Genomic DNA, 25,969 nt, shown 5'->3' with positions numbered 1-25,969 from the left:
GCTTGGTCCATATTATATGAACTGCAATGATTTCAGTTTGTGGAACTGGTTAAGTCATATGAATTCTGTTTGGTGCTTGCTTGAACCTGGGAAACATGCTATTTACTGCTGCTGTTTATTAAGTGTTGCTGCTTTGTGCCATGTGTTAGCAACTCGTTTCCTTGTTGAGATTCTTTGTGCTTATTATGCATTCATGCTCATTACATCCTTAATCATTGGCTGCTGCTGATTTCTCAATTTGCATTTCCTCTTCTGCTCACTTTCTATGCATGCATATATGATGTTCATTCTTGGATTCTTTTGGGGGGGTGTTTGCCTAAATTTGCTTGGCATTGGGAAATTGTTGTGTGATCATGCAATTGTACTTGGATTCTTTTGCAACAATTATTCATGGATCTTGTTTTTCATTTTCTTTTCACTATTAAGTAAATAATTAAATTAATTTCACATTGTATAAAAGCACATGGGACTGTGGCCTAAAACATTGGATATCTGAAAGTAAATAGAAATTAAATTGATGTTTTCAGTGAGAAGGATTTCTGCTAATTCTAAGAGATTGAGGTTATACATTTGTTTGTGATAGAAAACATTGTGTGCCTACTTTGATGTGGTTTCTGATGCTTGCATTGTGTTGCCATTATCTAATATAATCTGAAATTCTGAACAGCCATTTGAATTTGTATTTGCATTTCTCAATCATGCACTATTATTATATTGTCTATTGTTAATTCAAGTATAGTACACACGTCCTTTTCTTTTCTTTTATAAAAAAAAAGCCTGAAAATATATAGAATAACATTGGAAGTATTATTTTTGCAGTAACAAGCAATAACAACACTGAAGCTATTGAGAGAGAAGAAGAACAAGTTTGAAGAGGTTCCACTGTTTTGGCTTTGGTCCTTCCTCCCTGCTGGTGCCTTCGTCTCTGTCGTTCCCTACTCAGTCTTCTCTGCCATTAGTCACAGATTTTGCAGTTTATTGCTTAGTTTTAAGGTGTGGAGCCTGGACCAAAGTAGTAGCTTCATCCACACTGAACATAAAACTTTCATTATTCTTTTTTCTTTTTTTCTTGTTTCCTTTTTTTTTCCACGCCACATAAATTGGAGCACATACATCCACATTCCACTGTTCTTCCTTTTCCCTTTATATCATTTATTTATATTTATAATTATAATGTCATTCTATTTTTTTATAAAATTATATAGTTTTTTATTTTTCATAGCATCTTTCAATTTATAAGGGTAAGAACTAATTCGTCACAAATTTCTTTTTAAATTTGTTGTTACCAGTAATGTCTCTAGTCTTTTAGAGTGTAATATTTTTGTGTATGTCTGTATTTTTCTACTATGATTGTTTATGTCTGTAATACATTTGATGACTTCTTCCATTTAGATATTAGTCTACATGTTAAAGCTTCTGCCTGCTGTTTAGTTGCTTTGATGATGTCCGCATAATTATAGTTCCAAGCTTGTCATGCTCAAAAAGCAGATGAAAATAACGTACATCTACTGAAAATATTATGCATTTTCTATTTTTTTGAATATGTTATATAAATGCATTGAAGATTGAAGATGCTTGTTTAGCATATGCCTACATTCTCTTTGCTTCTCTTAAACTCGCATTCTTTTTAGTGCACCATTCTGATTATTCAAAATGGTATTACTTGTAAATATAGGATTCAAGAGCCTATGAATATACTTCCATGAAGAACCTGAATGAGTCCGAGAATGGATTTTGGGGTGCTCTGGCCAGGAAAGCCAAATCAATTTGTAGTTGTTCATTTGTGTTTTTTATTTTGCAGGGCACAGGTCAAAACAATTTACCTTGCAATGATGATGCATGAAGTACAAGAAGACTTTGATTAGGAATTCTAATTCATGTATTAGGAATTTCACACTTTTGGTATTTTGAAGATGACTTTGATTAGGAATTCTAATTCATGTATTAGGAATTCATGAGTAGTTATGATTTTCACTTTTGGTATTTTGTTAGTGTATGTTGTTATGTGATCACACACTTATTTTGGTGACAATTTTATGAAAGTTGGATTACTTGATAATTGGTTATTGACTAAATTATAAAATTATCTATGAATTCATATTAGGTTTTATATATTTATGAAGATTAAAAAGGGAATTAGGTTACTGACCATCTTTTTCGCCACGCTTTAAAAACGTGGCCATACGGCCATATCTCTGTCTATTGCCACGCTTAGGAAGCGTGGCTGTATCTAAGCTTTTTCGCCACGTTTTTCAAGCGTGGCCAAATCTCCTCTACTACCATGCTTTCGCCACGCTTTAAAAGCGTGGCCATATTTGGTCTACTGTCACGCTTAAAAAGCGTGGCCAGATCTACCCTATCGCCACGCTTTTACAGCGTGGCCGTATTTGGTCTACTGTCACGCTTGAAAAGTGTGGCCAGATCTACCCTATCGCCACGCTTTTACAGCGTGGCCATATCTCTGCCTATCGCCACGCTTTAAAAGCGTGGCCGTATTTCCCACCTATAGCCACGCTTTTACAAGTGGCAGTTTGTAAAAAAGCGTGGCAAACAAAAAGCGTGGCAATAGGCTGCAAAAAGCGTGGCGATAGAGCAACCGCCACCCTTTGATAGGTCACCCTTTCAAAAGCGTGGCGGTAGCTCAAAAAGCGTGGCGAAAAGCTATCGCCACGCTTTTTTGAGCTTTTCGCCACGCTTTAAAAGCGTGGCAAAAAACGTGTTTTCTTGTAGTGTCGTCACAGTCATTCAATTCCAGAGTCCTACTCGGAATACCACAGACAAGGTTTAGACTTTTCGGACTCTCATGAATGCCGCCATCAATCTAGCTTATACCACGAAGATTCTGATTAAGAGATCCAAGAGATACTCATTCAATCTAAGGTGGAACGGAAGTGGTTGTCAGGCACGCGTTCGTGGGGAATGATGATGATTGTCACGTTCATCACATTCAGGTTGAAGTGCGAATGAATATCTTAGAAGCGGAATAAGTTGAATTGAATAGAAAAACAGTAGTACTTTGCATTAATCTTTGAGGAACAGCAGAGCTCCACACCTTAATCTATGGAGTGCAGAAACTCTACCGTATGAAAATACATAAGTGATAATGGTTTAGGCATGGCCGAATGGCCAGCCCCCATGAAAGTCTAAGATAGCATAAAACTGATCAAAGATGTCTAATACAATAGTAAAAAGTCCTATTTATACTAAACTAGTTACTAGGGTTTACAGAAGTAAGTAATTGATGCATAAATCCACTTCCAGGGCCCACTTGGTGTGTGCTTGGGCTGAGCTTGAATGTTACACGTGTAGAGGTCAATCTTGGAGTTGAACGCCAGTTTGTAACGTATTTTTGGCATTCAACTCTGGCTTGTGACGTGTTTCTGGCGTTTAACTCCAGACAGCAGCGTAGAACTGGCGTTCAACGCCCTTTTAAGTCGTCTAAACTCGACCAAAATATGGACTATTATATATTGCTGGAAATCCCTGGATGTCTACTTTCCAATGCAATTAGAAGCGCGTCATTTTGAGTTCTGTAGCTCCAGAAAATCCACTTTGAGTGCAAGGAGGTCAGAATCCAACAGCATCAGCAGTCCTTCTTCAACCTCTGAATCTGATTTTTGCTTAAGTCCCTCAATTTCAGCCAGAAAATACCTGAATTCTCAGAAAAACACACAAACTCATAGTAAAGTCCAGAAAGGTAAATTTAACATAAAAACTAATGAAAACATCCCTAAAAGTAACCAGATTCTACTAAAAACATACTAAAAACAGTGCCAAAAAGCGTATAAATTATCCACTCATCAAGGGATCTAATCCTATCCATTGCTAAAGCTACCTATGTGAAAAAGTGGGAGAGAATAATGAATCTGCTCAAGGAGAAAAATAGAGACTGTTATGATAAACTGATGGGAGTGGACCCAAAGTTGTGGACAAAGAGCCATTTCACGTTTATGGCAAAGAGTGATATGTTAATGAATAACATATCAAAGCCTTTCAATGGCAGGATTCTTGAGGCAAGAGACAAGCCCATTCTGACGATGTTTGAGTGGATCAGATGCTACTGGATGTCAAGATTTACAGAAAAGAAGAAGAAGGCTGAGAAGTATGAAAGATCCATTCTGCCCAAACCAAAGAAAAGGTTGGATGTTATTGCAACAAGAAGTATGGAATGGCAAGCTAGATGGGCAGGTGAGATGAAATTTGAGGTGCATCACAAAAATAGGATGATCATGAAAAGGTTTGTGGTGGATCTATTAGCTGGTACTTGCAGCTGTCGATTTTGGGGTTTGAGTGGTATGTCATGCCCACATGCATGCAGTGCCATCTTTGAAAAGGGAGATAATCTTAAAGAGTATTGCAGCAACTACTATAGTCCAGCAGCATACCTTGCAACATATGAAAAATCAATTGCTCCAATTAATGGAGAGAACAGGTGGCCGAAGGTGAACTGTGATACCATCATACCCCCAATATTCAGGGTTAAACTTGGTTGACTAAGAATAGTGCGGATTAGAGAACCTGATGAAAATATATCTCAATCAAAGTACAGAAGGACGGGTACCTCTATGACTTGCAGCAACTGTGGCCAGTATGGACACAATAGGAAGCACTGCCCAAATCCTATTGTCTCAGTTATATCTTATATTTTGTTGTTTTATAATTGTTGATTGCACCAGTTCTTTTCTGAAATATTGTTGGGTTTCGATTGAACTTGCATCAACTCCTGAACCCGCTGCTACTGAATCTGATGTTGCAACTGACTCAGCTGAATCTGGATCTGGTGCACATGCTGGTGGAGCTGCTGGAAGGGGGAGAGCCAGAGGAAGAGGTACGGGACTGGGTAGAGGAAGGGGCAGAGGAAGAAGAACTATTGTCACATGTATTTCTATATTTTGTTGCTGCATACTAGACGATTGAAATTGTGCTTTTATGAAATGATTTAACCATTTAACTTTTGTTCCATCAGCCTCTGCTCCAACTAATGCTGCTAGTGAATCTGGTGCTACGAATGGCTTACCTACTGCTGAATCTGGTGTTGCAAATGGCTTACCTACTATCGCTGCTGAATCTGGTGCACATGCTACTGGATCTGCTGCAAGGGGGAGAGGCAGAGGAAGGGGTGTGGGACTTAGTAGAGGAAGAGCAGCTATTGTCATAGGTACAACTATATTTTGTTATTTCATACTACATAATTAAAACTATTCGTTGATGGAATGATTTAAACATTTGGATGTTGTTGTATCAGCCCCTGCACCAACTACTCTTGCTGCTGAATTTGGTTCTACAAACGTGTCACCCCTTACTGGATCTGGTGCTGCAAACGACTCACTCCTTGCTGGATCTGGTGCACCTGCTACTGGAGCTGCTGCAAATCCTCCTCATACACCAGCAACTCAACCAACTCCCTTCATTGAACCACTCAGTCAGCCAACTCCCCAAAGAGCACCAGTTATACAGCCTTTGCCTATGACTAAGACTTTTGGAATGAGAAGAAGTGAAAGATTGAAGATGGGGATAAGAAAGGGAGCAACGAAACCTGCTGAATACATAGACCTCACAGATGATTGAAACTTTTAGGGTTAAGTAGCTCCTCCTACTGTGAATTTATGTAGGTTTTTTTGTGTGTATTATAGTCTACTGTGGAAGTATTTTGGTATTGGGAAGATCACTTTTTAGTTTATTTTGCTTTGTGGTGGACCACTTTTTGATGGTACATTTTAGGTGGAGTATTTATTTTCTAACTAGTGCAAGTTGGATCCACTTAACTTATCTAATGTGTGGAACATGTTAAGGACCACTTTTATGAATTATATTATTCTAATGATGAATCTGTGGTAGTAGTTGTTTTTAGTTGTATACATTTTCATTCAATATCACAACATTGTATTTATAGTAGAAAACAAAAAATAAACTTCATCCATTCAATCTAAATAACATAACATACAATTTTTATAATTGCTCTGTTTAAAGCCAACAGTGACCACTTCATCAACAAACTTTTTCACATAGCACTGCAACTATTAGGATTACACAATAAAGGAAAAACATCATCTGCATCTTAGTCTGCTTCTTCATGTTTTCTTTCAATTTTTGAAATTGCTCTTGGACCGAATTCAACTCTACACAGATTCTTTCTACACAGTTATTAACGTCTCCAATCTCCACCTTTAACCTCTTTGTGTCAACACTCAGTCTATCAATCCTCCTTTCTTGTGCATTTTCATCCCTAATTTCACCCTCTACCCGACCAGAGTGATACTGTGAAGCAAACAAGCAGACATCGCCAACCTTCTTTTCTTCATCAACCCACTCAAAAAATTTGCATCTCCTACTTGGGCAAGACATGAACCTTCTATTTGGGTTCTTGGGTGTATTAGAACTTTTCAGAATCAGAGAGTCTTCACAGAAGTAACGAATCCTCCTCTCCTTCTACTTCAACCACTCACATTTCATATCATTTTCATTATTAATCCACTCAAAAAATATGCACCTTGGCACTCATCCACAAGGTACATACCTCCTTTCATGGCTTGGCACTTCAGAAGAAGACAGAACAACAACTGCCTCCCCACAATAACACAAACATTTTTTCTTGTTAAGATTTCTTGAACTCAAAATTCTCGAAGAATGTTGGATGGAATCCATGCAAGAAGAGATAATTTCAGCAACAAATAAGAAGAAAGGGAGAAGAGAAGAACGATAAACAGAATAGGGTTCTGGAGGTTTAGGATGAGGACAACGATTATGTAAGGTTATAGACATGGGTATTTTGGTAAATTAAACACATGTAAACGTTTTATTTAACGTCCACTGCGACTAGGGACCCAATTAAAACAAAAAAAATTGGTATAGGGACTCAATTGAAAGGAAAAAAACTATAGGGACCTAATTAAAAATTCGGCCAAACTATATGGACCAACAGAGTAATTAAACCTAAAAATAACTAAAAAAAATTCAAAAATCTTTTGTGAATCAACATATACATAAAATATTATGTAAAGATAAGTATAAACATCAGAATAGTCAATAAGTAATTACGGAAGAATAAAAAATATTAAAAAATAATTATAAATTTTAAGAGTTGAAATAGTAAAAAGAATGAAGAGGAAAAAGTTAGATATTTATTGGGTTATTCCTCTTGAATAGGATAGAATTGAAAAAAAATACAGGAGTTGTAATTTAAAAATACATGTAAAGACAAAATTAGAACATAATTTGAATACTAGATTGATAGTTTTTGAAGAGAATCCTCGAATAAATAAATAAATAAATAATATTAAAATAATTAAATAAAAATTAAAGAGATGAAATACAAATAAGTAATCAAAAATCACTTTTTAAAATTGAAGTTATTTATTCATAAGTATGTTATGTCACCGAGAAGAAATAGATTATCACCCTCAAACATATGCTGAAGTATAGACATAATAATAAAGTTGTAATTTGAATATGTAAAGAATCTAAAATAAAAATAATTGTGCACATGAATAAAGAAGTAATATGATTTGTTTTTTTAAATTTAAAAAATAATAAATTAATTATTGATAGAAAAATCTCAAAATAATTCTAGTAAACAATCAAATGTTACAATGTCTTGATTTACAACCTGTATAAAACTAATCAACAATTATTTTTTTTAAAATAAATATAAATATATCTGTATAGTTTCACCTTATAAATGTTGTGATTTGGTTGTATTTAAAAAAAATGTAAAACTAGGTTACAAAGAAAAAACGAGGAGAACTAATCTCTCAGTTGAAATATTAGACTTAATTACTCATTTAAAAAGTTTAAATTACATTTTCACTATTTTTAACTATTATTTATGCAAGAAAAAAAGACATATTAAAAAAATAAAACTTTGATTGAAATTACAACTTAATCCTTAATATTAAATTTTTTACTACAACTCCTTTTCTCATTCTCTTTGCTGCATTTTTATTTTCAAATATTAGTGCCATAATCTTAGTTACCACAAAAATCGAATGTATAAAATTTTTAAAAATATAATAATAATACTTTAGAATAAATAAATAAATTAAATTTGATTAAAAATAAACTAAACAAAAATTACAAATTAAAACAGAATTAAAATTATAAACTAAGATTTAAAACAAAACTAAAAAATGGCTAATTTGTGGTCAAATGATAGAATTAAGAATCATATAAAATAGAATGTGACCTAACAAATACATAATTAGTTTAATAAATGAAAATAGATACAGAAAGATAAAAAAAGTTAATACAAAGATATGAAAGAATAGAATAAAATAAAAAAGAAGAGGAGTGATTGGAAGTTATACGTGGAATAAAAAAATAACCGTAATATAAATGAAAAAAATTTAATTAATAATTTACTTTTTTGACTTTTTTAAAATAAAAAGATACATCAATTACTCTTTATTAATAAGATTAAGATAGCAAGCAAAAATTAGAGACCAAACTCTCCTATTTTTTTTATATATTATTATAGATTATAAATAAAAAAATACATCAATTACTCTTTATTAATAGGATTAAAATAAACAAACAAAAATTAGATACTAAACTTTTCTATTCCCTTTATATATTTATATTATAGATAAAAAAATATATTAATTATTTTTTATTAATAAAATTTAAATAGATAAATCAAAATTGGATACCAAATTTTTCTATTCTTTTTTATATTTATATAGGTATAGATAGATAATAAATGAGCGGTTACCCAAAGATTGTCCAGCGCGTGTAATACAGTACCCATGATAATAAAGCAACCCTTGCGCTTTCCTTTTCACCCCGTTCTTTTTCGCGCTCTCTCTGATCCAATCCTTTTTTACCTTACCTCTTTGTCCCTCTGTCACATGCTGTGAAATTTCATCATCCGCTTTTACTTTTTCTATTACTCGGACTCTTACCATTACCGGTTATTTTTCCTTTGGTTTTACATCCTATACCCATTACCCCACACTTTATTAAGCGCTCTCCCACACACACACCCGGATCAGCTAAGGCCATCTACTCTCAAACACATTCACTCTTTTGTATTCGTTCTCTCTTTCTCTTCACCAGTTACTCCCGTTTTGAGCTACAATGGAAGTGAGTTATCCTTTTAAGTTTTAATTTACTGCTGGTTCAAGTTCCATTATTTTTCTTCCTAGAGTATGCATTATTGTTGTTTTGTCTTATTTATCGATGTATGTGTGATAATATATATATTGGAGTACTACTACAAGAGGAGCCATGTACCAGCATTTGGGAGCTGGGATTGGAATGACAACCTTCCATTCACAGAGTGCTTCGAGACAGCGAGGGAAGCTGGTTGGCTTCCATACAGTTACTCTGACCAGTCTGAGGTCGGCGACCTTTACGTTACAGGGGACTTGTATGCTAACGATGTTGTCACACCCGCCATGATCGTTGTTCCTCGCACACGGGTACACATCAGTTCCCCTCTCTCTTTTCCTCTCTGCCTGTTATTATATTTGTTAACTTTCGTGCTTAACATTTGTAAATTTTTTAAAAATATTTTTTAATATTTAATTTTATTTTAATAATTTTTATTTATATTAAAATTATTTTTAAACTTTAATTTCATCTAAAATGTTAAAAATAAAATTTAAAAAAATAAAAAAAGACTTTGACATGAATAAAAAATGTTAGTAATAGAATTAAATAAATTTAAATATTAACAATATTTTTTAAAAAATTATAAATATTAGATATAAAAAAATATATTTTACTATTATTATTATAAATTTAATTTTGATATATTGATACAATTTTTTTTATATAAAAATAATTATTATTGTTAATATGTGGTAGCCTGATTAGATACATGTATAAAACAATTTTATACTGATAATGGATTAGAATTAATGTTATTATTATTATTATTCCCCTCCAAAAATGTATGCATAGGACAATAATCATTGAAATTTCCAATTTTTTTATTTCATTTTTAATTTACTAAAAGAGTGGCTATCTAAACCGATAAAATCAAAGCAAAGCTATACGTATGGATTTCTTTATATATGATTTTCACCTCTTAAAAAGATGTAGCACCATGATAACTTAAAAAAATGATTGTAAAATTTTAATAATTGATAATTATATAACAAAATACTAAAAAATACAATAATAATAAAAAAGATTCTGTAAGAAAAAAGGGAAAAGAAAAATGTGAGAAAAAGAATTAAATGAAGAAACAAAGTAAAAAGGAAAATAATTTTTTATTTTAATATATAATTAATATAAGAAAACCAGTAACTAATCATAGAATGCAATTTTTCTTTGGTCACCACTCACGAAGACTTTGTCCATGTGAAACAAGGTGCTGAGCAATAACTATAAATTAAGTGTCTCGCCTAAAGAAGCTCCAATTATCTTTCAATACAGGAATAAACTGGTTGGGTTAGAGTAGACCGTGAAGATTAAGAAAGAAAGTAACTTCGGCTTTTTGGTATCTTCACGGGGTCCTTTTGTTTCAAAGAGGACCCCGCTAGACATCCATGATTCACGCGTAACTAGAAATTATAACAAACAGTATCATGTTCACGAGGCGTAGCAGGTGGTTGCTAGTGGTGAATTAATGATAATGTCCAAAGCTGTTGGTTTACAAATTTATTTTGCTGAGGAAATGGTAAAATTTATCTTTAAAAAATTATTATTTTTTAAATTAATTTTTTAAATTTTTTTATTTAAATTTATATTTTTTAAAATTTTAAGTTAATTATATTAATTTTCTGTTATTTTTATTATCAACCATGTTAAAATTTAGAGAAAAAGGCAAATTGATACCTGATTTTTTGGTCAGCAGACATGTAATAAATAAGTCTCTAATTTCTTTAAAATTTGGACATATTGATCTTTGGGTCTAATTTGTCCCATTTTAATAATTCTCTCATGTGTGCAACCGTATCAACCAAATTAGCACAATGGGAATCACGTTTGATTTTTTTCATTGAATTTGAAGAACCAAGTGAACATGAGGGATCGATATATTCAAATTTTAAAAAAGCCAAAAATTTAAATATATTTTTAAATTTTTAAAAATTTAAATATCTGCAAATCAAAAGATCAAAAATTTATTTATCTCTTTTTTCTAAAATTTATTAATATAATACGATAAGTCACATAATAATTTAATGACATAATAGTAATACTAACCACAGTACACATTTATTAGTTTAAATTGGTTGTCTACAAGATAAATTTATACAATTAAATCAAATAAACTTTAAATTGGAGAAGATTATGAGACATTAAAATTCTTAAATTTAGAATTAATTTTATATAATTTTATAAATTTATTATGTCAACCACCAATTAAAAATATTAACTATGTATTATAGTGTTATTTATTATATCATATCAGCAAACTATTTTTTTTGATAAGTATATATCAACAAATTTTGATGCTATGAGCAACGAAAATGAAGTAAAGGCTAATGTAACCAATTTAAACTTTGAAGAACCTGTGATTTTTCAGGAATGAAATTGACCTTTTTACTTTTATTTTGCAGACAAATTATAAAACTTTAAAAAAAAATTTATATAATTGTCAAAAACAATTTTAAAACATAAGAAAAATAAATAAATGTTTAAAATTAAATTCACTTGGCGTAAAATCACAGATTTTAAAGATAAAAAGTTTGATTCTTCTAATTATATTTATAAAAATTGCATCAATATCAGATTTCCAAAATTGTTTTAGTATATGTATATAATTTTTTTAAAACTACTAAAATTGTCTCCCATTTTTGAATACCTTCACAAAAATATTTTTTAATTTTCATAACGATAAAAATATCTTTAAAATATTATAAATTAAAACAAAAATAACTAAAATATTTTATACGAATATTTGTATAAATATTTAAAAATACCTAAAATAGTTGATCTCTAGAATTCTTTTTTTTTTTTCTGTTTATTTGGTTATTAACAAAAAAAATTGCAACAAAAAATTCATTCAGCATAAAATAAAATTATTAAATTTTAAAGATAAAAATATTTTATTTTACTAATTATGCTTATAAAAAATCGGATTAAAATTCTGTCTTTAAAACATCTTTTATGAATATATATTTAACTTTGATATTTTTATCGCGCTTTAAAATGATTTGAAGACATTTTGTCATTAAAAAAATGAAACATATTTTTGGCATGTGTTCAAAAATTGAAAGTGATTTTAGTAATCATATTTTTTTTTGGTACCCATATTTTTTGAAATTTATTTGTCATTCATATTTTTTAGAGTTATTTTTATGAGCGATATAAAGTTTTGGATATAATTTTAGTAATTTATCATTTTTTCATAATTTTTGAATAAAAACTTTTAATTTTTTTTTATATTTTCAGTAGATTAAATTAAAATTTATAAAATACTTATTATTATACTCATAAAGCACATTCTTTTAAATCATATTTAAATTATGGATTTAATTAACATGTATCCTAAGAATATATAATAAAATAATCATTAATGAATGTTTTTAAATTTTTTTAACGAATGTAAAATAATACATTAAAATATTAAACTTTTTATATTTTTAATTAAATAATTTTAATTTGTTATATTAACATGTACTTTTAGAGTACAAATTAACTAAGAGTTTGTTTGGATCCATTTTTAAAAAAGATTTTTTTTAAATGATATTTTTTTAGAAGATTTTTTATAAAAGTAAAAGTAATTTTATGTTTAATATTTTATGTAAAAAAATCTTTTTATATATTAATTATGTTTGGATAAAATAAGATAAAAGTATTTTTTTATTTATTATGTAAAAAAGATTTTTTAAAGAAAAAAATCTTTTAAAAAAAGATATAAATTGTACCTTTTTACAAAAGATGTTTTTTTTTCTAATACTTTTACTTTTATTATTAAAAATTTGCGAAATACACTAAAAAATAAAAAAAATTTATTAAAAAAAAATATTTTTTTATCGATTTAATAGCAACCAAATACTTTAGCCAAATAAAAGAAATCAATAAATCACAAAAAGTATTTAAATTTATGTTTACAGAAACAGCTTTATTTATAGATTCACATGTGTAGAGAGCCATGTGTGGGCTTCAAATATGACTTTATGTAAAGCATTCATAATTGTTAGAGAATATTTCTTATTATAAATGCGTTGCTGTCATTGCAGGCAAAGGTGTGTGACCAACATGAAAAAGAAACAAGAAAGAAGAATTGGGGGAGTATTGATAATGAACAACTAAGCCCAACTCCACTGCAGAGACCTACGCCCAAACCTGTTGATGAGGATTTGTATAAGATATCACCTGGCCTTCTCTATGAGAAAACTAAAAAGGTTGGCCCCCCACCACATATCTTTTTACTTTTCTAATTTCACCATAAAAAAAAAAATTCAAAATTTTCGATGATCTATCTTTAATTACTTTCAAGTGAAGTTTATAAAGACCGTGTTATTAAAAAATAAAAATATTATTTATATACTAAAATTAGTCATTACATATTTATAAATAAATACATATAAATATATATTTTTTAATTTATTTTTAATATATATTTTATAATCTAACACATATTTTATATTAATAACTAATTTTAGTAATTAATTTTAATATATACTAACATAGTTGATTAAAAAATAACCTATAGCATAGTCAATATTAGACTGGGATGTTTTATAAGTGAAATGATTTTCAGGGTATCTTTGGAAATTTTTAAAATTAAAATTAATTTAATTTAATTTTCAAATTAATTAGGAATTAACAAAAATGAGAATTGATTTAAGTAATATCCTTGCAAAATAAATATGAAAAAACGTTAGGAGTCAATATTTTTGTGAAAAAAATAGAATTTTAACTAATGTTGATTTAATTTAAATAAAAGACAAATACAAAGAAAAAATATTAGTCATCTAATATTTGTAAAACTGGCCACCTCTTAACTTCAAAAACAATGCAATTCCTTATTTTTATGATTATTAGTATATGTTTCTATGTCTTATACAGGATAATACATAAAAATATATGAAATTTTTTATTAAAAAATTAAATAAAAAATATATATAAATTATTATTATAAATATTTTATAAAATTATAATTAAAACTAAAATTTAACGATTTTTAATGTTAAAAACATTAAAAGTAATTAATATTTTCTTTAATTAATTTGAGTTAGTTGAGTGATTATTTTACTCGTTTGTTTGAATAAGTATTAGATATTCGAATTCTATTTTATATGTAGTAATCTATTAGTTAGCGGCAGACTCTTAAATAGAGCTTCAATCTGCGGTAGATTAGTTCCATTTTATTGAGTTGAAAAATATCATAAAAAAAATAGTATTTATCTTTACGATCTATTGAATTAGAAAATACCATGAAAAGAATAGTATTTGTCTTTAAAACATACAATTACTCATCAATAGCAATACTTAAGACAATTTCAATTGTTGATATTATATTTATTTGTGAAATTAAAGTAATATGATCAACATTTTTATCTGTTAAAATTTCACATTTTGTAACATGATTTTTAAGCCTCTAAATTTATAAATTTATGTCATTACAAAAGCTATTAGATTAGTTAATATTCTTTATTAACATAACTCGAGCACTATCATTAAGTATTAGTTTGTGTAAAGAGAAATCATAACAATTTTATTATTGAATAATTTATTTTATTGAAAAAAAAATAATTATTATCACCTAAATTGGCAATTATTTATTTTTCGATTTCTTACACCATTTTATTTAGCAATAATTGTCATTAAAAAACAAATGACCATACTATTTTATAATATGATGGACAAAATATTTTTTATTTTGATATTAACTCTAGTTAGTGATATAAAATTTAATTTTTTTTTATTTTTCACTCAAATTTAAATTTGAGTTCAAATTGATTAACTCATTTTTTTTAATTTTAATAGTAAAACCAAAATTAATTAGATGCAAAATATTCAGTATTTAATGGCTTTAATCATTTAAATTTCAATTACCAAAAATTAGATTAAAAATTAATTATAACTAAATCATCGATAATATATATATATATATATATATATATATATTAGTACGTAAATAATAATATCTAATTTATTTATTTTTTTGATAGAATTATTGTATAATATTTTGAGGGTTGATTTATTATCTAAAACTTTTTTCTTATAAACTTTGTAATATATGGATATAGTGACTTTATTTTTTATTATTTAATAAATTATCTATAAATTTTTAACATGTAATCAGGGCCAGCTCCATAAATTTTGATATGAATGGGTCGAATTTTAGATGAATATTTAATTATTTTTTATTATATTTTTTCATTTCATAAAACTAATTTAGACATAATTTATAATTATTGAGTTGGTTTTTCAAAAGGTTTATATATATATATATATATATATATTAAAAAAGTTATAAATTCTTTTTCACAAATTTATTTTTAACTTGACAACTATATAAAAGAAACATAACAATATCAATAATACATTATGAAATTATAAAATATCGATAATTTATAGTGTATTTAGTTAAAAAATTATAACATATCTTATTAATTAAAATTAATTCTTTTAAAAATTTTGAAAAATTCAAAAACAAATTATAAACTATTAATTATATAAAAGACACAGTACCCTTATAGAATATCTTTATAAAATTTTTCTTTTAACAACGTAAATTCACAAAAAAAATGAGTATTATTTATAAGAAAAAAAATCTAAAGTACACAATGTAAATACATAAGACATAACTACGTAAGTCATTATTAATATTTTATATAAGGGTAAAATATATTTTTTGTCCTTGATGTTTGACAAAAGTTTTTAAAATATCTCTAAGTTTTATTTTGTTTCAATTTTGACCCAAAAGTTTTCGATATGCGTCAAATATACTCCTGGCGGCTAATTCTTTAAAAAATTTAAGACCAATTCAACAACAATTTCATAAGAACAATCCTCAACACAAGCAAATCAAACATAATTTTTATACATTATTGTTAGGTTGGTCTTAAATTTTTTAAAAATTTAGCTTCGATGGTATATTTGATGCAAATAAAAAATTTTAGGACAAAATTGAAACAAAATAAAACCTAGGAGTATTTTTAAAACTTTTGCCAAACTTTAGGGATAAAAAATATACTTTATCCTTTATATAATAATATAAATATTATATATATTAATATTAAAAAACAAATGAATTTTCTTTAAAATGGATATAGAGATGATTATATAAAATCTAATTTAAAAGGTACAAAGATTTAAGGGTATGATATTAATTTAGTTAAATAAAAAATATTAGTAAGCTAAATAATTGAGACATAAATCAATCACATAGTAAAAAATAATACATATAAAATTATTAACTTATACAATATTTTTTATTTTTTAAATATATTTTATATATAAATATAATTATTTTAAACACGTATCACATAATCCCATATGTAATTAACTTAATTTAAAATTTTTATTATTATTTTTAACCAACAAAATATTAGTTTATATTACTTATATATTTTTTCAATACAAATAAGTAAATAGATATTTGTACTATTATGTTTATTATCCTAAACGATAACTTAAGTTGTTTATTTCATATGTTAAAAAATATAATAACATCTTGTATCTTAAATTTGTTAATTTATCCATTAAGAAGAGAAAATTTATGCAATAAATCATATGTTATAAAGATTAAATGATTTATAGATAAATTTACTATATGATCTTTACGAAAAATAAAAAAATTATTTATCATATATAATAATCATTGATATATGCAATGTCATGTATATATTAGGATGATTTTTTAATTATGTCAGTGATTATTATTTTTTTTATTTTTTATTATATTAATAAATAATATTTAAAACTAAAGGAGAAAAAAATAATTAAAATTTTTTTTTATTTGAATTACAAAAAATTGTTTGTAAGTATATCCAACTTTTATATATATTAAATGTTATAATATTTAATAGTATAGTTTTTATTATAATAATGACTCAAAATATTAATTCAAGATATACTTGAGTCTAGTAAGACTCCAAACAAGTAAGATAAGCCTAAACTCATTGTTAAGATCACAAATCTGACGTAGTGAGTCCCTTATATCCTCTCAAATTGGATCATATTAAATTTTCGGTCCTAATTAGGGATGTTAATGGGATCTTGTGAGGGCATAATAGGTCTCTTTTTCACTTTCACTTCCGTTTAAAAAATAATGTCTCTTGTACTCTCCATTTTTGTCGCAAATTTTTATTTAATTATCTCCTCAGAAAATGCAGATACCTGCAAATATATATCGATATTTTTTAAAAATTTTTGAAAAAAAAATACATAATATAATAATCATAAAATAATCAATTGAACATAATCCAACATAGTTTATAACATATTTATTATAAAAAATAATATTTTAAAAAAATATAAAAAATACCTTAAGAGACAATTATTTTCTTAACCAAATTATTTATTTATTTATTATATTCAATTAGAATAAGTAACAAATCATTTATTTTATTATATACTTTATAAATTAATGAATCAAAATAATTGATATAATAAATTATAATTAATTAATTAATATAAATTATAATAAATTGTGTAATATTTAAATATATAATCAAATCAGTTAGTTGATATAATTAATTTACCGTAAAAAATTATATTCAATAAATTAAAAAAAATAAATTGAAAAATATTTTCAAAAATATTCTATGTCAATGCAAAAACTCAATTTTTATATAATAGAACAGACTCTAAATACAACATATAGTTTTGAAATTGTGTTTTGTTAATGGATGAAATTGTCATAGACATAATCTTTTGTGAATAATTCGGTACTTTATTTTCGTAGCTTGTGTTATCTTAATTCTCTGTCATAGACATAATCTTTTGTGAATAATTCGGTACTTTATTTTCGTTGCTTATGTTATCTTAATTCTCAACTCTGCGTACAGATTTGATATCTATTTTGCATATATTGAGAAAATTAACGTTTTATATTTGGCGATTTCTTTTTCTTATTGGAGTTTTGTTTTCATTTTATTGAGCGCAGAAGAGAGGTTTGTGTTTCTTTTCTTGCTGCTTGTTGCCAACTTGCATTGCTTGAATGAAAGCCGCGGAAGAAGTGATCGAGAAGCCAATGTACATATACGTGATAATAGATACTCAATGGAAGGATATTAATGTAAAATCCCCATATTACTCATGATTGTTGTGGAAATGGTCCCGCCAATTGAAGGGCTTTTTCTTTTTTTTTTTTTTTTTTTTTTTCCTTGGATCACTTATGCTTTTGTCTTTGAATTTGAAGTTGATGTAGTCTTTGTTGGGACTCGAACTTTTGTTTGAAAAGCTGAGTAAAGGAAAATCAAAGGGGGAAAAGGTTTGCCAAAAAAGCTCAATTCTTATTAAAATATACGAATATTCATGAATAACAGTTAAATTATTCTATGTTGTTGACTGACGTTAACTACTAAAAAATGAAATGAAAGACAGGAAGAGTTACCGGGAAAATAATTCTTATTGGCCTTAATGATTGCTCCCCAAGAAATGAGAAGGATGGAATGTGTTAGGCAGGTGTTTAGCTAGTGGTTTAGAGAATAACACTTTCAATTGGTTATAACTCGATAGAATAAATTAGAGTAAATTATCAATTATGTCCCAATTTTATAAGACGCTGACAATAATAATCTTAATATTTGTTAACGACAATTATACCTTCGAAAATTTTAAAAACACAATAAATCTGTCCAACTGTAAAGAGAACCCTTATCCGTTAAACGGAGATTGGTGATGAGGCAGACGGAATTCTAACGTGGCATTTGTTAAGGGCTTCAGTCCCGTCTCTCCTTTATATGGAGATGAGAGAGAACGTTTTCCCCAATTTATTAGAAAGATAAACCTTAACGTTTTTCCCAATTCACCAGAAGCAGAGGCATGTCCAATAACAATCGAAGGACACAGTCAATGAAAAATAGTAGGTCTGAAGGGTTCGAAGAACACGGGAGCAAGTCCTATGACGGGACATGCTTCTGCCGTCTTCAGATGGTGGTGTTGAAGTTGAAGATGAGGAGAAACCCAGGGAGATGGTTTTTCAGGTGTCCTCTGTGGAAGGTATATATGAATTTTCTAGTGAATATGTCCCCCTTCCCTATTGAGAATTGAGCTTGAGGAATGGCTTTTGTCGCGGCAGACGAAGAACACTAGGTGCCGTTATTTTCAGTGGATGGACAAAACCTACGAGGAATCTGTTGGGCTGGAGGAATCATCCAAGAATGGAACACTAGTATGCAATGAATGTGGAGTCTTGAAAGGGAGATTTACCAGTGTTGAGACTGAGACCATTGATGTGTGAGCATCTTTCCTATCTTTTTCTAGTGAATTTGTATTCAATTTGTTGAGTTTAATCAAGAATTAATTATCTTTTAGCCACTATGGATGCTACTTTGAGTCGTGTACAATTTTGTTTATTTTAGGTAGTATCTGGATTTGATGGAGTTTCCGTAGAAAAAAAGAAGAAGGCAAATGATGCTGTCAACCCTGACCTCTCTGCACTCAAACCTGAATATCTCGAGCTACAGAGGTCCAATTGACGTGATTCAAGTGGCGTTGGAAAGCTAACTTCCAGAGATTTCCAACGATGTATAATAGTTTATACTTCTTCTCCACCAAACCAGTAAGGGTGGCGCCTAACTTGAGATAGACTGCCACTCACCTCAATCCAATGTAGCCAAGGCTGCGCCTAACTTGAGAATTCTCAAGTTAGGCGCAAGACACCAACAAGCACGCGCAATGCACAACAACTCAAGTTAGGCGTAGAATTTCACTAAGTAAGGCGCATGATCACTTATCTAGGCTCCAATCCATGCTGCCGTGATCAAGTAAGGCGCATGACTCCTCAAGTAAGGCACAGCATAGGACCTCGACACGCCCAACTCTCACTGGCCACTCCAAGTAAGGCACAGCCCCTTCCAAGTAAGGCGCATGATTGGTGGTCCTAGCATCCGAATTAGGAGTGCTCGAAGATTTAATTAATTCTAATTTAAATTTTATTTTTATTTTAAAATAGGAAAAAATATTATTTTAGTTTTAGAAAATAGATTTTAAATTAATTAGGATTAGATATAAAAGAGAAAAGAAACTTCTCTTCTGGGGGATCATTCCACATTATTCACAATTCACAGTTTAAGAGAATCCTGGTTTCCACTCTGAACCATGAGCAACTAAACCTCCACTGTTAAGGTTAGGAGCTCTGTTTATTGTATGGATTGATTCTATTATTTTTCTATTTTAATTCATGTATTGATTCATATAATTCAAGAATTATTTTCGTTCTTTATTTTGGGTGAAACGGAAGTATGACCCTCTTTCTAATTAAGTTCTTGTATAACTTGGAAAAGCTCTTTACTTGAACAACAGCTTGAAAACATATTCTCCTAAATTTCTAATTATCTGCATTTAACAGGATACGTGACATATAATCCTCTTATATTTGGATAATTAGGATTTTTGTGGTATAATAACTAGAATTAAACTTCACCCTCTAATTGGAATTAAGTGACCAAGGAATTGGCGGTTGATGAAAGTTAGAGTAGACTAAGAAGGTCTAAAGAATTAGGGCTTAGTCATATATAGTTTGCCATGAATTGAATCTTGCATGATTAAAATAGTTAGTAAAAAAAGTCAATCCGAAAAATAGATAACTCTGAAGCCTTAACTGTTTCTCTATATATTATTCTCAACTTATTTACTGCCTGCCTTCTGATATTCTGAATCTACTGTTTAATGCTTTTGAACTCCCAAACACCATTTTCTGTTTGTCTGACTAAGCCAATCACTCAATTATTGTTGCTTGATCCATCAATCCTCGTGGGATCGACCCTCACTCACCTGAGGTCTTGATTGGTACGACCCGGTGTACTTGCCGGTTAGTTTGTGGTTATAAATTCTGCACCAACCATATACAGAGATGGAAAGATGATGACGGAGCACATGAAGAGAGTTGAATTGTTTCTATGCATCATTCTATGTGAAACTGTACTGAGTTTGATTATGAGTGTGATTTGTTTGGTTAGATAGAAGAAGGGATGTATGCAGGACAGTTTTTATTAATGGATGTTATGTGTTATTATTTTATGGAAGTTATGTTGACATTGTTGTAGCTATTTTTCTTGCTTGTTAATAAAGTGGATCTGTGTCTTACAGTCAATTGAATACTGACAAAAGCATGAATCGAGTGAATACAAATAAGTAAAAAGGAAAACTCAGATATATCAACTAAATTGAGATGGGTTTAAGAAATCAAACACTGCCAAAGGAACAAGAATAATACCAAAATATTTGGTCTGCATAACATTTAGCATTAACATAAATTGTTCCAACCAAAATACTGAATACTCGCTAATTAGTCTTAATATCAGACACCAAAAATACTTAAATTGTGCAACAAAGGCCAATAACCATCAATACTAATATTAACATATAACCCAAAAAGTAGAAAAAAGTATTGCAACTGAATTTCAACTTATAACCCAAAAGAAGAACTAATTAGAGATCCAAGTCTCCTTCAACCAGACTGATTTGGTATGAACTTAGAGAACCTAGAAGTCATTGCTTTACTAGCTCCATTCATGATTTCATTTGACACCACTGGAGCCCTTGTGGTGTTTGAAACTCCTAAATCAGGGACAACAATTGAAGTAGGTCCAATGGGCCGTATTTGTGAAGGCCTAAATGGTGGGTTGGGCCTTGGAGTGGCTGCTGGACCTGGAGCTATGTTGCTGGAGCTGTAGCTGTGGGCCTCACATAGGATCAGGCTGATGGGGGCCTCATAATAGGCATCTTTACCCTGATTCCTTCCCTGCTAGTAGATGCAGCAGCGGCAGCAGCAGTATTGGAGGGAGTTTTAGGAGTTGATGTAGCACCTTTGCTAGATCTGGTTGCTCTCCTTGCAAGGTCGGTTCTAGGAGCTCTCCTTCCTGCACACTGACTTGTTGAACCGGATATGTTGAGATTGGCCAACAAAAAATTAACTCTAAGTACCACATGTCACCTTACTGTAACCAGTATTGATGGATATATGTACTACCTTTTCATCAGCTTCAGAGTGTGGGTGGCCTTGTGTGAGCTCCTCTTCTACTGCATCCATGGTCTCCTCCCAAAACCTCTCCTGCTCTGAGTCTGACATGTCTTCTAAACCCATTTACAAGTGACTGACCTACTTCTATTACTCCTAGGAAACGTATGCTCATCAACCAATGTTTTTATTTGGTAACTAGGTGGCTGGTTTCTCCTTGCATAGTAAACCTCCCATGGACACATTTCATTGTAACAGATGATCCTGAACCTATGTGGTTCAACCTTGAGAAAAAATGCCTCTCTAACCATTTGAATACTGTACTTCCGGACTGCATCCTTAAACTGCTGCATCGTGCCAAATTTCATACCTAATTCCAGTCTAATTTTGCCAAACTATGTATCAGGGTTGTGCTGAGGGAATACTGGGTTTTCATCCTCAAAATCAGAACCAGGAGGGGTGTGCAACTCCTCAGAGTGGTATTGATATTCAGTTGGCCCAGCATCATGGTCATTTTGGTTAGGAACAACCACCCTTGGAGCCTGATTCTCCTCCCTGGGTGGTAGAATCCTCTGACCTGATGGAGGGGGTCTTGGATGATGCCTCCGACCTTGTATGCCACACGAGGCATCCTCATCTAACTCAACAATATGACACATTCATATGATTAGGTAAGTAATTAACAGACAACTTTTGGCAATTAAAATAGAATCTCAGCAGTAAACAATATTCATCCTAGGATCTATAATTCAGTAACATGATAATTATGAATAATTGCATGTTTTAACCAACAAAAATATACAATAAATATAATAACCTGCATGTTCGTCACCATTGTTCTGTGGGGCAGGTTGCGCTCTACCAGATAGTTGGGGCCTTCCATATTTCTTCCTGCGTTTTCTTCCCCGACCATTAGCTTCTTCAGGATGAGATTGCCCTCTTCGCTTTCAACTGTGTCTCATGGTTGTCTCCTAAATTGGGTTCCTCATTTTCAACTATTGTAGCTTGAGTTTGAATGGGTACGTTAACAGTAGCTACGTCATCTTTCTCCGATTGATCATTCCCCCCTTTACTCAACATTGATTCACCCTCCTGTTGCTGTTGCTCCTTATACTATGGGGGATCATCTTGATGATTTTCCTGATTTTCTGAAGAAGCTCTATCTACTTCTATATCATCTGGTCCTCCATGTTCTTCATGCTGTGGGAGATTCTCGTCATGATTTTGCTGATCTTCTGAAGGAGGTCCCTCAACTTCATCAACTAATTCTGGATCGGCGTCAACAGGATGCTCAAAATACAAGTGGACCATGTTTTTATTCTTCAGTGCAGCATCACATAACTTAACCACATCGGCATCCCTTCTCAGCATCCGTAACCCGTTAGCTAAATCCATCCCTGGCTCCAACCAATACACTTCATTATACCTAGTATAACCTAAATCCAGAAACAAACCCTCAACAAGGAACAAATTACATGTATCAACATGCACCCTGTCGATCATACTCACTAAACCACCGTTATACCTCACCACACCATCTGCATCCTTCTTTAGCCAACCCCGATGGTGATATACAAACGTGATATGAGTTGCCATCTAACAAAAATAATCAAATAAGTCAAAATCAGATAAATCAACACATCAAGACACCCATCATCGAACCCCCATTTCAAAAAAAATTTTTCACTTCATCACCAACAATATGCAAACCCCAACGAACTAATAACAAGAAGAACAGAAATATATGATGCTTACCGAAACCTTTATTGTTCAATGGAGATTTCTTAACCGAGTATCAATGCCAAATGTGAGATTGCATGTGATGTTAACAATTCCAAGAGGCGTATGTAGAAACACACGAGACAAAGAGAAACAGAGACCAACACTAAGAAACTCTTCAGTTTCCTGCGTCCTAAATGGTCATAGTTAAATGGAGTGTTTCATTTAAGGTTAGCCTGGTCATTTACTTCGAATTGGGCAATTAGGGTTTCATGAATTAGGGATAAAGGAGAAATGGGACTGAAGCCCTTAACGGATGCCACGTTGGAATTCCGTCTGCCACATCACCAACCTCCGTTTAACGGAGAAGGGCTCTCTTCGCGGTTTGGCAGATTTGTTGCGTTTTTAAAATTTTTGAGGGTATAATTGTCGTTAACAAATATTAGGGTTATTATTGTCAGTGATAAACCTCATTTTTAGGGTTTATCTTGTGTTGAATTTAGAGGGTTTTATCATCTTTTCCCACATTTATTCAATGAAATAGCATGGTTTTGTAAATTCTCCTTTAATTGTGCTTAAGAGTGAAAACATGCTTTTTAGGTCTTAAAATAGCTAAATTTAATTTACCTTAATTCCATTAGATGCCTTGGTATGTTTCTTAAGTAATTTCAGGTTTAGGAGGCAAATATTGGATTGAGGGAATGAAGAAAAAGCATGTAGAAATGGAGAACTCATGAAGAAATGAAGGAATCGTAAAGCTGTCAAGCCTGACCTCTTCGCACTTAATCGACCATAACTTGAGCTACAAAAGTCCAAATGATGCGGTTTCAGTTGCGTTGAAAAGCTAACATCTGGGGCTTCAAAATGATATAAAATTTGTCATAGTTGCATCGTGTTTAAGGATGCCCACGTGCACTGTACGTGTACACATCGATGTTGCACATGACCCACTTAATTGCAACTCGTGGCCAGCAATTTCTGAAGCATTTTGGGCCCAATCCAACTCATTTCTGATGCTATTTAACCCAAGGATTGAAGAGGGATGACACACTTAGACACTCAGTTAGTTTTAGTTTAGTTTTATCAAGCTTTTAGTTAGTTTCTAGAGAGAGAAGCTCTCTCTTCTCTCTAGAATTAGGATTAGGTTTAGGTTTAGGTTAATCTCTTCTTAGATCTTGGTTTAATTCATGCTTTGATTTATTTTTCCTTTACAATTTCTTATTCCTCTACTCTTCCTCTCTCTAATTTTGTATTTCATTCTTGTAATTGCTTACTTTGTTGTTGATGCACTCTTTCTTCTTCTATTTTCTTTTAATGCAATTTGAGATAATTCATGTAGATCTTGTTTTCTTTAATTATTGTTGTTTAATTCCTTACAATTGAGTAGAGTAGATTTACTTTTCTTGCAATTTTACTATGCTTTCCTTTTATGCCTTCCAAGTGTTTGATAAAATGCTTGGTTAGATTTTAGAGTAGAATTTTATGCTCTTAGCTTGGGAAGGTAACTTAGGAACTCTTGAGTTACTAATGTCCAAGTAGTTGATGATTGTGAGCCATTAACTCTAGGTCTCACTAATTGAATTGGTGGAGATCTAGGACTTATGGACTTGGATTGATATAACTCACTTGACTTTCCTTTACTACTAGTTAGGGGATGATTTAGTGGGATTGATCCTTGCCAATTCTCATGTTGTGGTTAGTGATAGGGATAGAGATCCTTGACCACCAACCCTTGCCAAGACCTTTGTAGCTATTAGTTTACTTCCTTGCCATTTATCTTTGTCTCTTATCAAAACCCCAAAAATATGCAACTCATAACCAATAACAAGGACACTACCCTGCAATTCCTTTGAGAGACGACCCGAGGTTTAAATACTTCGGTTATTAGTATTATTAGGGGTTTGTACTTGTGACAAACAAATTTTTGTATGGAAGGATTACTGTTAGTTTATAAACTATACTTTACAACGGAATTTCATTAGTGAAATTCTAAACCGTCAATTTTCCGTTCATTAGTCAGCATTTTACAAAATCTGGGGCGTAATTCGTAATTTACTCAATAAATTATTAAAATTTTATTCAAAAAATTTTGACACTGAAAAAATAATATTAAACAATGCAAAAGACAAATTAAATTTTAAAAAAATTATTAAATTTGATAAAAATGATTAAACATTAACTAAATCCGTTTTCATTAATAGAAAATGTTGAACCGACTAA

The 25,969-nt window shown here is 30.4% G+C and overlaps 1 protein-coding gene across 2 annotated transcripts; it reads left to right on the top strand.

Moving 5' to 3' along the window:
• Nucleotides 1-8,780: 8,780 nt before the first annotated feature.
• On the top strand, nt 8,781-18,209 carry LOC112766585 (uncharacterized). 2 transcript variants are annotated; one of them, XM_025812480.3, is made up of 4 exons: nt 8,781-9,078; nt 9,204-9,416; nt 13,131-13,295; nt 18,011-18,209. In XM_025812480.3, the coding sequence occupies exons 1-4, from the start codon at nt 9,073-9,075 to the stop codon at nt 18,062-18,064; spliced, it is 438 nt and encodes a 145-aa protein (XP_025668265.1). In that variant the 5' UTR covers nt 8,781-9,072; the 3' UTR covers nt 18,065-18,209. The 2 variants fall into 2 exon arrangements, with proteins under 2 accessions (XP_025668265.1, XP_025668263.1); XM_025812478.3 differs by having other exon boundaries at nt 8,999-9,416.
• The last annotated feature ends 7,760 nt before the right edge of the window (nt 18,210-25,969 follow it).

Source organism: Arachis hypogaea, chromosome 17, assembly GCF_003086295.3.
Source record: "Arachis hypogaea cultivar Tifrunner chromosome 17, arahy.Tifrunner.gnm2.J5K5, whole genome shotgun sequence".
Taxonomy (NCBI): domain Eukaryota; kingdom Viridiplantae; phylum Streptophyta; class Magnoliopsida; order Fabales; family Fabaceae; genus Arachis; species Arachis hypogaea.
This window is presented reverse-complemented; position numbering and strand designations above follow the sequence as displayed.